The sequence below is a fragment of the Bufo gargarizans genome, chromosome 3, assembly GCF_014858855.1.
Source record: "Bufo gargarizans isolate SCDJY-AF-19 chromosome 3, ASM1485885v1, whole genome shotgun sequence".
NCBI lineage: Eukaryota > Metazoa > Chordata > Amphibia > Anura > Bufonidae > Bufo > Bufo gargarizans.
The window spans coordinates 4,283,528-4,300,161 of record NC_058082.1 but is presented as its reverse complement, the minus strand read 5'-3'; the positions used below and the strand labels follow the sequence as shown (position 1 = coordinate 4,300,161).

Here is a 16,634-nt window from a genome sequence, read left to right as displayed (position 1 = left end):
TCCAGCTGCATGTCAAGAGCAGGCTTACTGGCCTCTGTCTTCTCAGACTCCTGACTCTGCACTGCCTCTCCCTGTCTGGGCCTGGACATTTATACTAGGGGCTCCCTATCTCCCTCTAGTGTCTGGGATGTCTAACTACACCCAACTAGGCCTGCTGCTGCATTAGACAGGGGTACATTGCATATAACAACACAGTGAAACATACATTAAATGCAGAATTAAATATGACATTTCTGTTCCTTGTGAGTAAGAGTAATGCGCACACCAATTGACCCTTGTGTAGTGCCCACCCATACCTAGTGGGACACTACACATGCACATGCTGAGCCCTTACAGCCTGGAGACCAGGTCTGGCTAAAAAACAATCACCTTCTAAGCAAACTGGATAGTCGCTGGGAGCGTGAGCCATATACAATAGTGGCCATTCCCTCATCGGAGGTCTACGAAATCCAGAGAGAGGATAAAGGTACTCAGCGAGTCCATCGTAACAGACTCAAGAAATGCCTACAGGAACCTGTTCAAGAACAGCCAGAAGAAGAGGATACATTACCTGAGCTGCCATTGTCTTCAGAAAGTAAGACTCAAACAGAGTTGCCTTCCATGCTTGACCCCCTTCAGTGGTTACTCCAGCCTCAAATTCGAGTCCTGATGCCAGTTGCTGAGATAACATGCCTAAAGGGGAAAAAGCTAAAATAACAAACTAAAATAATAAATAAAATGGTGGATAGATGCCCTGCAAAGCAGGAAGGTCTGCCTCCTACAGACGCTAAGCTAAAACTGACTAGCTCGGTAGGGGTACAGCTGAGAGGAGGAGCTAACACTTTTTTGCTTAGTGTCGCCTCCTAGTGCCAGCAGCTGTACCCATGGCCTCCTGTGTCTCCTAATGATACGAGCGAGAAAATTATTTTTCAGCTGCACAGTGTCTGTGAAACAGGAATGACACACGGACAGCAAAAAACAGACAAACTGATCTTTCACGGAAGCATCTTTTCATTGACCATCATAGACCACATTTTCACGGATTTGAGCATGGACAGAGACGTGTGAATGAGGTTTAATACTGCCGCCAATTAAATAAATCTTTGTGGGAATGGAGTTCATGAGGAGACACGAAGGACAGACAGGACAGACTGTGGTAATGGAGACTACATACAAGAGCTGCTGCTCATTATCCACATCACCCCCACCTCCTCTCTGTACTGCATGCCTCCTCATGATGAACTCCATATCTACAGAGATTTAGCTGAAGATCATATTACACTGTATTCAGGATCATAGAAGAAGATGAGGCAGCTGTTTGGCTCACTGCTCTGAAGTAACTTGTCCTCCTGTGTGATTAGGACAGGTTTTGTGTGAACTGATAGGATGGCAGCCATTTTATTTTTCCTGATGATTGCTCCCCAGACAAAACGAGCCATTATAACTAATGAAAGGTCTCTAGGAATATATTTATAATAAAGTAATATTTAAGTATTTTCATTTTCCTAATTCCCAGAGAACCCCTTTAATGAGAACACTAAACCAAAGGGGAGATTTACAAAACACATGTTCAGGAGATCAATTCACTGACTGGTCTGATGTCACGAGTAGAGTTGAGCGAACACCTGGATGTTCGGGTTCGAGAAGTTCGGCCGAACATCCCGGAAATGTTCGGGTTCGGGATCCGAACCCGATCCGAACTTCGTCCCGAACCCGAACCCCATTGAAGTCAATGGGGACCCGAACTTTTCGGCACTAAAAAGGCTGTAAAACAGCCCAGGAAAGAGCTAGAGGGCTGCAAAAGGCAGCAACATGTAGGTAAATCCCCTGCAAACAAATGTGGATAGGGAAATGAATTAAAATAAAAATTAAATAAATAAAAATTAACCAAAATCAATTGGAGAGAGGTTCCATAGCAGAGAATCTGGCTTCCCGTCACCCACCACTGGAACAGTCCATTCTCAGATATTTAGGCCCCGGCACCCAGGCAGAGGAGAGAGGTCCCGTAACAGAGAATCTGTCTTCATGTCAGCAGAGAATTAGTCTGCATGTCATAGCAGAGAATGAGGCTTCACGTCAGCCACCACTGCAACAGTCCATTGGCATATATTTAGGCCCAGCACCCAGGCAGAGGAGGGAGGTCCCGTAACAGAGAATCTGTCTTCATGTCAGCAGAGAATTAGTCTGCATGTCATAGCAGAGAATGAGGCTTCACGTCAGCCACCACTGCAACAGTCCATTGGCATATATTTAGGCCCAGCACACACACAGGCAGAGGAGAGAGGTCCCGTAACAGAGGATCTGGCTTCATGTCAGCAGAGAATCAGTCTGCATGTCATAGCAGAGAATCAGGCTTCACGTCAGCCACCACTGCAACAGTCCATTGTCATAAATTTAGGCCCAGCACCCAGGCAGAGGAGAGAGGTCCCGTAACAGACAATCTGGCTTCATGTCAGCAGAGAATTAGTCTGCATATCATAGCAGAGAATCAGGCTTCACGTCAGCCACCACTGCAACAGTCCATTGGCATATATTTAGGCCTAGCACACAGGCAGAGGAGAGAGGTCCCGTAACAGACAATCTGGCTTCATGTCAGCAGAGAATCAGTCTGCATGTCATAGCAGAGAATGAGGCTTCACGTCACCCACCACTGCAACAGTCCATTGGCATATATTTAGGCCTAGCACACAGGCAGAGCAGAGAGGTCCCGTAACAGACAATCTGGCTTCATGACAGCAGAGAATCAGTCTGCATGTCATAGCAGAGAATGAGGCTTCACGTCACCCACCACTGCAACAGTCCATTGGCATATATTTAGGCCTAGCACACAGGCAGAGCAGAGAGGTCCCGTAACAGACAATCTGGCTTCATGACAGCAGAGAATCAGTCTGCATGTCATAGCAGAGAATGAGGCTTTACGTCAGCCACCACTGCAACAGTCCATTGGCATATATTTAGGCCTAGCACACAGGCAGAGGAGAGAGGTCCCGTAACAGAGGATCTGTCTTCATGTCAGCAGAGAATTAGTCTGCATGTCATAGCAGAGAATGAGGCTTCACGTCAGCCACCACTGCAACAGTCCATTGGCATATATTTAGGCCCAGCACCCAGGCAGAGGAGGGAGGTCCCGTAACAGAGAATCTGTCTTCATGTCAGCAGAGAATTAGTCTGCATGTCATAGCAGAGAATGAGGCTTCACGTCAGCCACCACTGCAACAGTCCATTGGCATATATTTAGGCCCAGCACCCAGGCAGAGGAGGGAGGTCCCGTAACAGAGAATCTGTCTTCATGTCAGCAGAGAATTAGTCTGCATGTCATAGCAGAGAATGAGGCTTCACGTCAGCCACCACTGCAACAGTCCATTGGCATATATTTAGGCCCAGCACACACACAGGCAGAGGAGAGAGGTCCCGTAACAGAGAATCTGGCTTCATGTCAGCAGAGAATCAGTCTGCACGTCATAGCAGAGAATGAGGCTTCACGTCAGCCACCACTGCAACAGTCCATTGGCATATATTTAGGCCCAGCACACACACAGGCAGAGGAGAGAGGTCCCGTAACAGAGAATCTGGCTTCATGTCAGCAGAGAATCAGTCTGCATGTCATAGCAGAGAATCAGGCTTCACGTCAGCCACCACTGCAACAGTCCATTGTCATAAATTTAGGCCCAGCACCCAGGCAGAGGAGAGAGGTCCCGTAACAGACAATCTGGCTTCATGTCAGCAGAGAATTAGTCTGCATGTCATAGCAGAGAATGAGGCTTCACGTCAGCCACCACTGCAACAGTCCATTGGCATATATTTAGGCCCAGCACCCAGGCAGAGGAGGGAGGTCCCGTAACAGAGAATCTGTCTTCATGTCAGCAGAGAATCAGTCTGCATGTCATAGCAGAGAATCAGGCTTCACGTCAGCCACCACTGCAACAGTCCATTGGCATATATTTAGGCCTAGCACACAGGCAGAGGAGAGAGGTCCCGTAACAGACAATCTGGCTTCATGTCAGCAGAGAATCAGTCTGCATGTCATAGCAGAGAATGAGGCTTCACGTCACCCACCACTGCAACAGTCCATTGGCATATATTTAGGCCTAGCACACAGGCAGAGCAGAGAGGTCCCGTAACAGACAATCTGGCTTCATGACAGCAGAGAATCAGTCTGCATGTCATAGCAGAGAATGAGGCTTCACGTCACCCACCACTGCAACAGTCCATTGGCATATATTTAGGCCTAGCACACAGGCAGAGGAGAGGTTCATTCAACTTTGGGTAGCCTCGCAATATAATGGTAAAATGAAAATAAAAATAGGATTGAATGAGGAAGTGCCCTGGAGTACAATAATATATGGTTAAGGGGACGTAGTTAATGTCTAATCTGGACAAGGGACGGACAGGTCCTGTGGGATCCATGCCTGGTTCATTTTTATGAACGTCAGCTTGTCCACATTGGCTGTAGACAGGCGGCTGCGTTTGTCTGTAATGACGCCCCCTGCCGTGCTGAATACACGTTCAGACAAAACGCTGGCCGCCGGGCAGGCCAGCACCTCCAAGGCATAAAAGGCTAGCTCTGGCCACGTGGACAATTTAGAGACCCAGAAGTTGAATGGGGCCGAACCATCAGTCAGTACGTGGAGGGGTGTGCACACGTACTGTTCCACCATGTTAGTGAAATGTTGCCTCCTGCTAACACGTTGCGTATCAGGTGGTGGTGCAGTTAGCTGTGGCGTGTTGACAAAAGTTTTCCACATCTCTGCCATGCTAACCCTGCCCTCAGAGGAGCTGGCCGTGACACAGCTGCCTTGGCGACCTCTTGCTCCTCCTCTGCCTTGGCCTTGGGCTTCCACTTGTTCCCCTGTGACATTTGGGAATGCTCTCAGTAGCGCGTCTACCAACGTGCGCTTGTACTCGCGCATCTTCCTATCACGCTCCAGTGCAGGAAGTAAGGTGGGCACATTGTCTTTGTAGCGTGGATCCAGCAGGGTGGCAACCCAGTAGTCCGCACAGGTTAAAATGTGGGCAACTCTGCTGTCGTTGCGCAGGCACTGCAGCATGTAGTCGCTCATGTGTGCCAGGCTGCCCAGGGGTAAGGACAAGCTGTCCTCTGTGGGAGGCGTATCGTCATCGTCCTGCCTTTCCCCCCAGCCACGCACCAGTGATGGACCCGAGCTGCGTTGGGTGCCACCCCGCTGTGACCATGCTTCATCCTCATCCTCCTCCACCTCCTCCTCATCCTCGTCCTCCTCGTCCTCCAGTAGTGGGCCCTGGCTGGCCACATTTGTACCTGGCCTCTGCTGTTGCCAAAAACCTCCCTCTGAGTCACTTCGAAGAGACTGGCCTGAAAGTGCTAAAAATGACCCCTCTTCCTCCTCCTCCTCCTCCTCCTCCTGGGCCACCTCCTCTTCCATCATCGCCCTAAGTGTTTTCTCAAGGAGACATAGAAGTGGTATTGTAACGCTGATAACGGTGTCATCGCCACTGGCCATGTTGGTGGAGTACTCGAAACAGCGCAACAGGGCACACAGGTCTCGCATGGAGGCCCAGTCATTGGTGGTGAAGTGGTGCTGTTCTGTAGTGCGACTGACCCGTGCGTGCTGCAGCTGAAACTCCACTATGGCCTGCTGCTGCTCGCACAGTCTGTCCAGCATGTGCAAGGTGGAGTTCCACCTGGTGGGCACGTCGCATATGAGGCGGTGAGCGGGAAGGCCGAAGTTACGCTGTAGCGCAGACAGGCGAGCAGCAGCAGGATGTGAACGCCGGAAGCGCGAACAGACGGCCCGCACTTTATGCAGCAGCTCTGACATGTCGGGGTAGTTGTGAATGAACTTCTGCACCACCAAATTCAGCACATGCGCCAAGCAAGGGATGTGCGTCAAATTGGCTAGTCCCAGAGCTGCAACGAGATTTCGCCCATTATCACACACCACCAGGCCGGGCTTGAGGCTCACCGGCAGCAACCACTCGTCGGTCTGTTGTTCAATACCCCGCCACAACTCCTGTGCGGTGTGGGGCCTGTCCCCCAAACATATGAGTTTCAGAATGGCCTGCTGACGTTTACCCCGGGCTGTGCTGAAGTTGGTGGTGAAGGTGTGTGGCTGACTGGATGAGCAGGTGGAAGAAGAGGAGGAGGAAGCCGAGAAGGAGGAGGTGGCAACAGGAGGCAAAGAATGTTGCCCTGTGATCCTTGGCGGCGGAAGGACGTGCGCCAAACAGCTCTCCGCCTGGGGCCCAGCTGCCACTATATTTACCCAGTGTGCAGTTAGGGAGATATAGCGTCCCTGGCCATGCTTACTGGTCCACGTATCTGTGGTTAGGTGGACCTTGCTACAGATGGCGTTGCGCAGTGCACACTTGATTTTATGGGATACTTGGTTGTGCAGGGAAGGCACGGCTCTCTTGGAGAAGTAGTGCCGGCTGGGAACAACATACTGTGGGACAGCAAGCGACATGAGCTGTTTGAAGCTGTCTGTGTCCACCAGCCTAAATGACAGCATTTCATAGGCCAGTAGTTTAGAAATGCTGGCATTCAGGGCCAGGGATCGAGGGTGGCTAGGTGGGAATTTACGCTTTCTATCAAATGTTTGTGAGATGGAGAGCTGAACGCTGGCGTGTGACATGGTTGAGACGCTTGGTGACGGAGGTGGTGGTGGTGGTGTTGGTGGTACATCCCCTGTTTGCTGGGCGGCAGGTGCCAACGTTCCTCCAGAGGCGGAGGAAGAGGCCGAGGCGGCAGCAGCAGAATAGGCCGAGGCGGCAGCAGCAGAAGAGGTAGCAGGGGGAGCCTGAGTGACTTCCTTGGTTTTAAGGTGTTTACTCCACTGCAGTTCATGCTTTGCATGCAGGTGCCTGGTCATGCAGGTTGTGCTCAGGTTCAGAACGTTAATGCCTCGCTTCAGGCTCTGATGGCACAGCGTGCAAACCACTCGGGTCTTGTCGTCAGCACATTGTTTGAAGAAGTGCCATGCCAGGGAACTCCTTGAAGCTGCCTTTGGGGTGCTCGGTCCCAGATGGCGGCGGTCAGTAGCAGGCGGAGTCTCTTGGCGGCGGGTGTTCTGCTTTTGCCCACTGCTCCCTCTTTTGCTACGCTGTTGGCTCGGTCTCACCACTGCCTCTTCCTCCGAACTGTGAAAGTCAGTGGCACGACCTTCATTCCATGTGGGGTCTAGGACCTCATCGTCCCCTGCATCGTCTTCCACCCAGTCTTGATCCCTGACCTCCTGTTCAGTCTGCACACTGCAGAAAGACGCAGCAGTTGGCACCTGTGTTTCGTCATCATCAGAGACATGCTGAGGTGGTATTCCCATGTCCTCATCATCAGGAAACATAAGTGGTTGTGCGTCAGTGCATTCTATGTCTTTCACCGCTGGGGAAGGGCTAGGTGGATGCCCTTGGGAAACCCTGCCAGCGGAGTCTTCAAACAGCATAAGAGACTGCTGCATAACTTGAGGCTGAGACAGTTTCCCTGGTATGCATGGGGGTGATGTGACAGACTGATGGGGTTGGTTTTCAGGCGCCATCTGTGCGCTTTCTGCAGAAGACTGGGTGGGAGATAATGTGAACGTGCTGGATCCACTGTCGGCCACCCAATTGACTAATGCCTGTACCTGCTCAGGCCTTACCATCCTTAGAACGGCATTGGGCCCCACCATATATCGCTGTAAATTCTGGCGGCTACTGGGACCTGAGGTAGTTGGTACACTAGGACGTGTGGATGTGGCAGAACGGCCACGTCCTCTCCCAGCACCAGAGGGTCCACTAACACCACCACGACCATGTCCACGTCCGCGTCCCTTACTAGATGTTTTTCTCATTGTTATGGTTCACCACAACAACAAATATATTATTTGGCCCAATGTATTGTATTCAAATTCAGCGGGATATAAATTTGAGGCCTAGTATTTAGGCGCTGGGTGACCGGTATGGGTTTAGTGACAGAATTAGACTTGGAAATGCACAGTAGCGTGTGTGTGAAGTTATTCTGAATGACCCAATGTGCACCTTGAATATTATATACCCTTTTAGGGATAGATTTCAAATAGCTCTGATATAGCAGAAACCACTAAATTATGAAATTGCTAAATTGGGAATTGTATTTCAACCCAGAACAAGAAATGTGCTTGAACGGACACTAAATAACTCGCCCAGCTACAGCACTAACGAGAGATTTAGCAGGATATAAATTTGAGGCCTAGTATTTAGGCGCTGGGTGACCGGTATGGATTTAGTGACAGAATTAGACTGGGATATGGCCAAAAAATAACCACACTATTGCTGGTTAAATGCACTTGGTGACGGGCGCAGCTTGCCCCTGATGTAGTATATGGCCAAAAAATGAACAGACTATTGCTGGTTAAATGCACTTGGTGTCACAGCTTGACCAACCACACTACTGAGGGTTAAATGCACTTGGTGTGACAGCTTCACCCTGATGTAGGCTTTAGCCAAAAAACAACCACACCATTGAGGGTTAAATGCACTTGGTCGCAGCTTGTGCTGGCGCACCACAAGACACAAAATGGCCGCCGATCACCCCAGAAAAATGTGACTGACAAACGGTCTGTGCAGCCTAAAAACAGTGAGCAATTGAGGATCAGCAGCTCAATGATCCACAGCTGCAGATCGATCAGTTAATCAAGTCCTTTGGAGGAGTTAATCTGCCTAATCTCGCCCTACTGTCGCAGCCGCAACCTCTCCCTACGCTAATCAGAGCAGAGTGACGGGCGGCGCTATGTGACTCCAGCTTAAATAGAGGCTGGGTCACATGGTGCTCTGGCCAATCACAGCCATGCCAATAGTAGGCATGGCTGTGATGGCCTCTTGGGGCAAGTAGTATGACGCTTGTTGATTGGCTGCTTTGCAGCCTTTCAAAAAGCGCCAAGAAAGCGTCACAAAAGCGCGAAGAAAGCGACGAACACCGAACCCGAACCCGGACTTTTACGAAAATGTCCGGGTTCGGGTCCGTGTCACGGACACCCCAAAATTCGGTACGAACCCGAACTATACAGTTCGAGTTCGCTCATCCCTAGTCACGAGGAAACCTCACAATACAACCTCACTAATGCTGGGGGCGCTGTTTTCTCTTCTAGTCTGCCGTACAATGGATTATCTGAAGAGGAGAGGGAAGCCATAAGAAAACTGGAAAAGCAGAAACCAAATATGAAGATTTTACTGAACTGAGAAGAAGCCGGATTCCTCTCTGTGATGAGCAGATAACAGGACTTTGGTGGAGAAGACTTCTTCAGAAGTCTGGTATTAGGAGCGTCTCCTGGTACTTTATGGGTAATATCACTGATATACAGAAGATAAGGAAATGTCTAATATTATAATAAACATGATACCAGAAATGTGCTTCTCTAGCTAATTATATGTCCAGTAAGTAAATCCCTTCATAATCCAGGCCTATGGGATGTAGCAGCGTCTCCTGAAGGTCATGTACGTTGTCAGCAATATACCGGTTGTCAGACCGGAGGAGGCCGTACATTGCACACAGTGTAAATAACAAATCACACAAACTGTTATTTCAGTTTCTATTTTAACTTTTACTTGATGCGACTCACGGACAAACCAGTGATCACATGATCTGTCTCCCGATCACTAGAGATGGCCCGAATAGTTCCCGGCGAACATAGCTTGTTCGCGTTCGCCGCGGTGGGCGAACATATGCGATGTTCGGTCGGTCCCCTATACATCATCATTGAGTAAAGCATCAGCATCTGATCGGCAGGGGTCCGACACCCGGGACCCCTGCCGATCAGCTGTTTGAGAAGACAGCGGTGCTGACAGTAGCGCCGCGGCCTTCTCACTGTTTACCGCAGGACCAGTGACGTCACGACTAGTATCACTGGTCTGGGCGCGGCTAAGCTCCATTTAAGTGAACAGAGCTTAGCCCCGCCCAGGGCCTGCGGTAAACAGCGAGAAGGCCACGGCACTACTGCCACGGACCCCCGCCGATCAGATGCTGATGATCTATCCAGAGGAAAAATGACCCAAGGGCCATTGAAAAGGGTTTTGGTGGAAACTCTTCTGTCCTGTGTGGGGGCCGGGTTTGACCCTTGCTTTGGGGCCCTTACGTCTCTATGTACGCCACTGCTCAAGTCCCACGGAGAACAATAGATTGCAGTGGCTGCAGATAGGGAGGCAATATCTAATACATCTTAGGGAGAAAAGTGATCGTAAGCTCTTTTTCCTCAAACAGCAATCGTTTGAGTTGGGCAGCCAGTCTGGTAAAATGTTGGCTCATGTAGTACGCCATAACACAGCAGCTCCATCAGTGCTACATATACATCATGCGGAGGGTGAGATGGTGGAAGATGCAGAGGGTATACTGGCTAGATTACAGGAATTTTATCAAGAGTTGTATAGCTCAGTGATACAGTACACCCACTCTGATTAGACTAGCTATCTGCAAGATGTTAAGTACCTAAAATTTCAGGAACAAGATGGAGAACGCGGAGATCACCCTAGAGGAAGTAGAAGATGCTATAAGGAGATTCTCCTCAGGAAAGTCACCTGGCCATGATGGCCTTCCACTAGAGGTGTACTCCAAGTACATTGATATCCTTGGACCACAATTGCACAAAATGTATGGGGCAGCACAACGGGAGGGATGCCTTCCTGAGACGCTATATGATGCCTCAATAGTAGTGCTGCTGAAACCGGATAAAAGCCCACTGGAATGCGTCTCTTATAGGCCCATTTCAATATTGAATATCCTATATAATAAAATCTCTGTGTGCGCGTCCGTGCGTGTGTGCCGATTCGTCAAGTGCGCATGCGCAGTGCGCTGGCCAATCGGCACGGACACCGCCTGCAGCGCCCATACATGTCCGTCCGGTGGCAGTCTCTGTGAGTGGAGGTGAGAGGCCACATCCATCCCTATGTGCCGTCCTCTGTCATCCCGAGCTGCAGGCAGCTGACGCGGGGAAACTTACCTTCCCCTTCCTCCCCCTATTACTCTGACTACATCTGTACACTCATTAGAGAGAGCTAGGGAGGGGGCTACAGGGAATATATTATAGAGATGGGGGGGGATACAGGAGGAAATACATTGTACTGTATACATATTACACTCCAACCCCCATCATATTACACTCCAACCCCCATCATTACACTACAGCCCTCATTGGAGTGTAATGTGTGTGTAATGATGGGGGTTGGAGTGTATAATGATGGGGGTATAATGATGCTGATGGGTCCCTGCGTCGCACATGCACATGCAGGGTACTCACACAGGGATTTTATGTGATGGGGCTGGAGTGTAATCTTACATAATAAAATCCCTGTGTGAGCGCCCTGTGTCCGTGTGTGTGTGCCGTTTGTTATACTGGGCATGCATGGCGCGGGGTCCAATCAGCACACGGCGCTCCACACGCCGCTCACACCTGTGCGCCGGCCCGCTGCTGTGCCCAGCTCCGCCGTGACTCCTTCCCCCCCTCCAGCTTCCTCTGCAGCCACCTCACACCCCAGGATCCCCATCATTATACACATACTATATTCCAACCCCCATCATTATATGCATATTACACTCCAACCCCCATCATTACACACCAATGAGGGATATAGTGTAATGATGGGGGTTGGAGTGTAATACATGTGTAATGCTCTCTGCCTGTGATAGCTTCCCTCACTTGCTACTGTGCGGCCATTTCCTGACTTTGGTGGACGGGGTTAGGGTGATATAGGAGTGAGGAGGATGCGGCCGCTGCGGGGACTTACATGTGCCCCCTGTGCTGACAGATACCCGGGGCCAGAATCAGAGGTCCTCAGTGCTCCCAGCTTTGTCCTCCCAGGCTCTTTGAGAGTTCTATGAACACCAGGATGCGATGCTGTAGCAGGTACGGGGCCACTCTCTGCCCGGTGCACAGGTGTGGGCAGTGCGTAAGGGTGTCCGGTGAAGGATACGTTGTGGCAGGCGGCGGTTGCAGGGCCCGGGTGTCAGTCGGCTGCAGAGGAAGCCGGAGGGGGAGGAGGAGGCACAGTGGAGCTGGGCACAGCAGCGGCCGATGCGCAGGGCTGGGCAGTGCGTGTGGAGCGCAGTGTGTTGATTGGCTGCCGCGCATGCACACTTAACTAATCGGCATACACGCGGTCGCACATGCACACAGGGACTTTATTATAGAGGATATATATCTACTATAATAAAAGCCGTGTGTGCATGCTCATGGCTGCGTGTCCGTGCGTGTGTGGCGATAATTGAACTGCGCACGTGCGGCGCGCTGTCCAGTCAACACACGATGCCCACACCAGCGTGTCGCCCAATCACCGCCGCCCACACCAGCGCGCACGGCGCACCGACCAATCATCACACGACGCTTCGCATGCCGCACGCGCGCCCACACCTGCGCGCCGGCCAATCGCCGCCACTCACAGGTTATGGTGTGCTCTCCACGTCGGAGCGCCGCCATTACTGTTTGTGCATCGCACAGCCGCACAGTCCCAGCACTCTCAGCCACAGACAGCAACCGCTGCCAGCAGTCTCAGCCAGCAGTCTCAGCCATCAGTCAGTGCCACCAGTCAGTGCCAGCCATCTCAGCCATCAGTCAGTGCCACCAGTCAGTGCCAGCCATCTCAGCCATCAGTCAGTGCCACCAGTCACAGTGCCACCAGCCACAGTGCCAACAGTCTTAGCCACCAGTCAGTGCCAGCTGTCTCAGCCATCAGTCAGTGCCACCAGCCTCATCACCAATCACCGTGCCAGCAGTCTAAGCCACCAGTTAGAGCCAGCAGTCTCAGCCACCAGTTGCTGCCAGCAGTCTTAGCACCACCAGTCAGTGCTAGCCGTCTCAGCCACCAGTCTTTTTCAGTATTTTGCAGTCCGTTTTTCACAGATCCGTTGTTCTATTTCTTTGTTTTCCGTTGCATTTCCGTTCCATTTTTCCGTTCCGTTTTTCCAGATGGCATATACAGTATACAGTAATTGCATAGAAAAAATTGGCCTGGGCATAACATTTTCAATGGATGGTGCCGGAACGGAAACAGAACACATACGGAGTACATTCCGTATGTGTTACGTTTTTGATTGCGGACCCATTGACTTGAATGGAGCCACGGAACGTGATTTGCGGGCAATAATAGGACATGTTCTATCTTTCAACGGAACGGAAATACGGAAACGGAATGCATACGGAGTACATTCTGGTTTTTTTTTTGCGGAACCATTGAAATGAATGACTGTATACGGAATGAAAAAAACGGCCCGCAAACGGAATAAAAAAACGTGTGAAAGAGGCCTAATATAGACTGTTCCTACTGTACTAGCGCCCGTTATTGTAACGGGCTTAATGTCTAGTAGACTATAAAATACTTACCAAGATACTAGCCAATAGATTGAATAAAGTAATTACCAGTATTATACATGAGGATCAATCCGGCTTTATACCGGGACGATCGACATCCAGTAACATCAGAAGGGCGCAGGTCATTGCTCGGGTGGGGGTAGGAGGAAAAGCGCACTGGGCCTTGGCTTCTCTAGATACAGCTAAAGCATTCGACTCCGTGGAGTGGCCATATCTTTTAGAGGTGCTAAATGTTTCGGGTTTGGCCCAACTTTTATTTCTTGGATCTCCATTCTATATAAATGCCCCAAGGCCCGCATCCTGGTTAATGGCTCATACTCAGAGCCACTTACAGAGGCGCCAGACAGGCATGGCCCCTTTCACCCCTTCTGTTTGCAGTGGCCATAGAACCCTTTGCGCTAAGAATATGCCAGGACACTGTGTTTAAAGGGATATCCTTAGGAGAGCGGGAAGACAGGACTGGCTTATATGCCGATAACTTGATGCTCTTCATGGATAGTGTGGAGACCTCTTTACCGAGGGTGATAGATTTAGTTGACCGCTTTGGGCACTTCTCAGGACTCCGCATAAATTGGTCCAAATCGGCCCTCATGCCGTTATGGACAACCACCTGGCCAACAGTATTTTACAACCTCCCGGTAGTAGATTCCTTTAAATATCTGGGAATAATTATCACTGAAGACCCGCTTCTATCCTTCACTGAGGATATAGAAAACTCTTCCCCTATCTATAATGGGCAGACTCAATCTAATAAAGTGATTTTGCTCCCCAAGGGTCTCTATCTACTGTTACATGCTTGTACGCCCATCCCGCGCAGCTTTTTCGATCAGCTGCACTGATTGATGACGGCCTTTGTATGGGGGTCAGCTAGACGTAACCTTGCTTTACACACCTTACAGAGATCTAAGCAGCGGGGGGGAGGGGATGGGGGGTGGCAGCCACTACGCTACCTAATGCAGAATATTATCTGCAGCAATACCTGCAGTTATCCACACTATGGCCGGTGCTGGAGAGCATTCACTTGTTTGCTGGACGTGCCCTCCCCATACGTAGGCTGGCACATCAGGAACGCAGCGAAGCTTCACCAGTACAAGGATTTGGCGGATGCCATTCCCAATGTTTCTTCACTTGCAAAACCACGAGGGGGTGGAAATTTGGAAGGAGTATAGAATGCTCACGCTAAAAGATTTTTCTGAAAATGGGATCCTGTGGCAAACATCGCCACTTATCGAATGTCTTTCTTGTCTGTACCTCTTCCCCTCCCCCCTCATCCTCCCATCAGCCCTTGATATTGTCTGACCCCACCTCTCCTTGTACCATAGTAATCTATGTATTGTATGTAAATGAGGCTGTTGGAGGTTTGAAAGCAGGTGCACATGCCTAGTAAAGTCAGTTGACTCCCAAACTGTGTGTCGTCCAGTCACTGGGGAAATTGTCTCTTGAATATTGACCTGTTTCTTCAGCTACAAGGGGATTTAAGTGAAGATATTGAGGGTATATCTTCAAGCTCCGCAACAGATCCTATGTTCATTCACACAAATACAGTGAGATTCTGGACTCCCGCGCAGTCACTTCTATAGATATCTACAGGTGCGCCACGCTCTTCACGCACAGTTTCGAGATGATAGACGGGCTATTTCTAAGTACCCCCTGATAGGAGCTCTCACCACACAAGAGAGACTTTGTTCCTGGCAAGGAAAGCCATTGCAATTAGATGGATGGCAGACCGGCCACCCGCTGTGAATCCGGGGAGATCTCTGGGTAACCAGATTGTCCCCTATCAAAATGTGGTGTTCAAAAACAGGGGGGGGGGGGCCCGCAGAAGTTTTGGAAGGTGTGGGGAGCGTGGGGCACATCACCCGAGACAGTTTTCCAATCCAGACATATGCAATCTGTCATGATGAGCCTACAATAATGTATAACACCCTGTATGCACAGAGGTTAATGGACTTGATTAAGGCTTCATTCCCTGTAAACGACATGGAAACATTTGCCGTCTCTGATGGATGTAACATTGCTTTACCTTATGTCTTTATTCTCCAATAAAATGAGTTAAAAAAAGAAAAAGTCGTTGTATTGAAATCTGTAGCCGGTCTCAGGTCGGAGTCCAGTCACGTGAGGTTTTCTATGGGACCAGGGTTTTCACCGTCAGCTTTGATATCACTTGCACCTGGGGTTGCTAACTTTTAAAAGCCCAAGGAGGGACAATAGTAGTGGCCAATAGTCTGTTGTGGCAAACCTTTCAACGCTAAGCAACACCTGACTCCGCCTAGAGGTGCCACGTGCCCGGTATTGCACCGACCAAGCCGGTATTTTGTTCTCCACACTGGTACCGGTTCTGTTCTTCTGGCCTGCACTATCTTACCAGATCACACAGCGGCCGCCTGTCCCAGCCGCATTGGGAAAGCTATTTATTTGCATATGTGTCCAGGAATGCAGGCTGAGAGTTTCCACCGCCCGGCAGTAAGGAGGCCTCTGATTGGTGAGAGCAGGCGCCACTCACAAGTGCTGGGCTGTAACTGTGACCAGGTGCTGTGAGAACATGATGGGGGCAGTAATCCCTGAACACAGCAGGGGGCAGCACACACAGCATATACTGTATATCCGCTTCCCCCTGCCTCCTTGCACTGCCTGTAGTGGGCGCTTACCGCTCCCGGCGGCTGGTTCATTAGTCCGCGCGCCGAGAGTGCAGGGGGAAAGCTCACTGACGGCGCCGGCCACGCTGGTCCGTGAGCTTATACATAGTGTACAAGTCCATCATATTTTATAAAAAGGGGGAATGTATATTTACTTGATAAACAGATGGGGCTCCTGTCTCCACCCGGATGTGAGGGGGCAGGGCAGGCAGAGGCCGCAGCTCCCGCACAGCCCGTCTCTCCGATGCTGATAGAAGATGGATGTCAGAGAGCGATGCTAAGGGACATTTCAGACCCACTTTTTTTTTACCACAAATAAACGGTTCCCTAAATAAAGTATATTAGAAAAATCTTCCCTGTCACTGTCCCTACACATTAGGAAAGAAAAACCTAAGCAGCAGTTACTGTATAAAGTCCCCTCCAAAGATAACTTGTCAACCTGTAAGAAGGAAAGGGTTAATTCTCATGAAGAGACTTTATGGTCCTGATTTGTCTGGGGTCCATAGATGTTAATTAGTCTCAACTCTTGTCCCTAAGATTAACCCCCCCCCCATTTCTAACTTGATTATACTTCGGCATTTGAACAGTGCGGTAAAAAGAACCGCCACTCCGCTATACGGCTCGGCCGCAAGAGACCAGTAGGAGGGCACTCGTCGCCATTCCCTCCTGGCTTTTTTACGACTTCTGCCAAAAGTCTAGTCTCCTGCAAAAACAAAATATCACACATGAT

At 50.2% G+C, this 16,634-nt stretch overlaps 1 protein-coding gene across 8 annotated transcripts in view; it reads left to right on the top strand.

The window, feature by feature from the left end:
- LOC122930268 (NACHT, LRR and PYD domains-containing protein 12-like) overlaps window positions 1-16,634 on the top strand; it is a 797,118-nt gene that overhangs the window by 482,461 nt on the left and 298,023 nt on the right. Inside the window, exon 11 of one of the 8 annotated variants that reach the window (XM_044283512.1) lies at window positions 9,060-9,317. The exons of the other annotated variants lie outside the window; for them this stretch is intronic. Coding sequence (XP_044139447.1) covers window positions 9,060-9,150 — 91 coding nt within the window. The 3' untranslated portion in view covers window positions 9,151-9,317. Of the gene's footprint in view, window positions 1-9,059; window positions 9,318-16,634 lie in introns of those variants that run through there. 8 annotated transcript variants of the gene reach the window in all.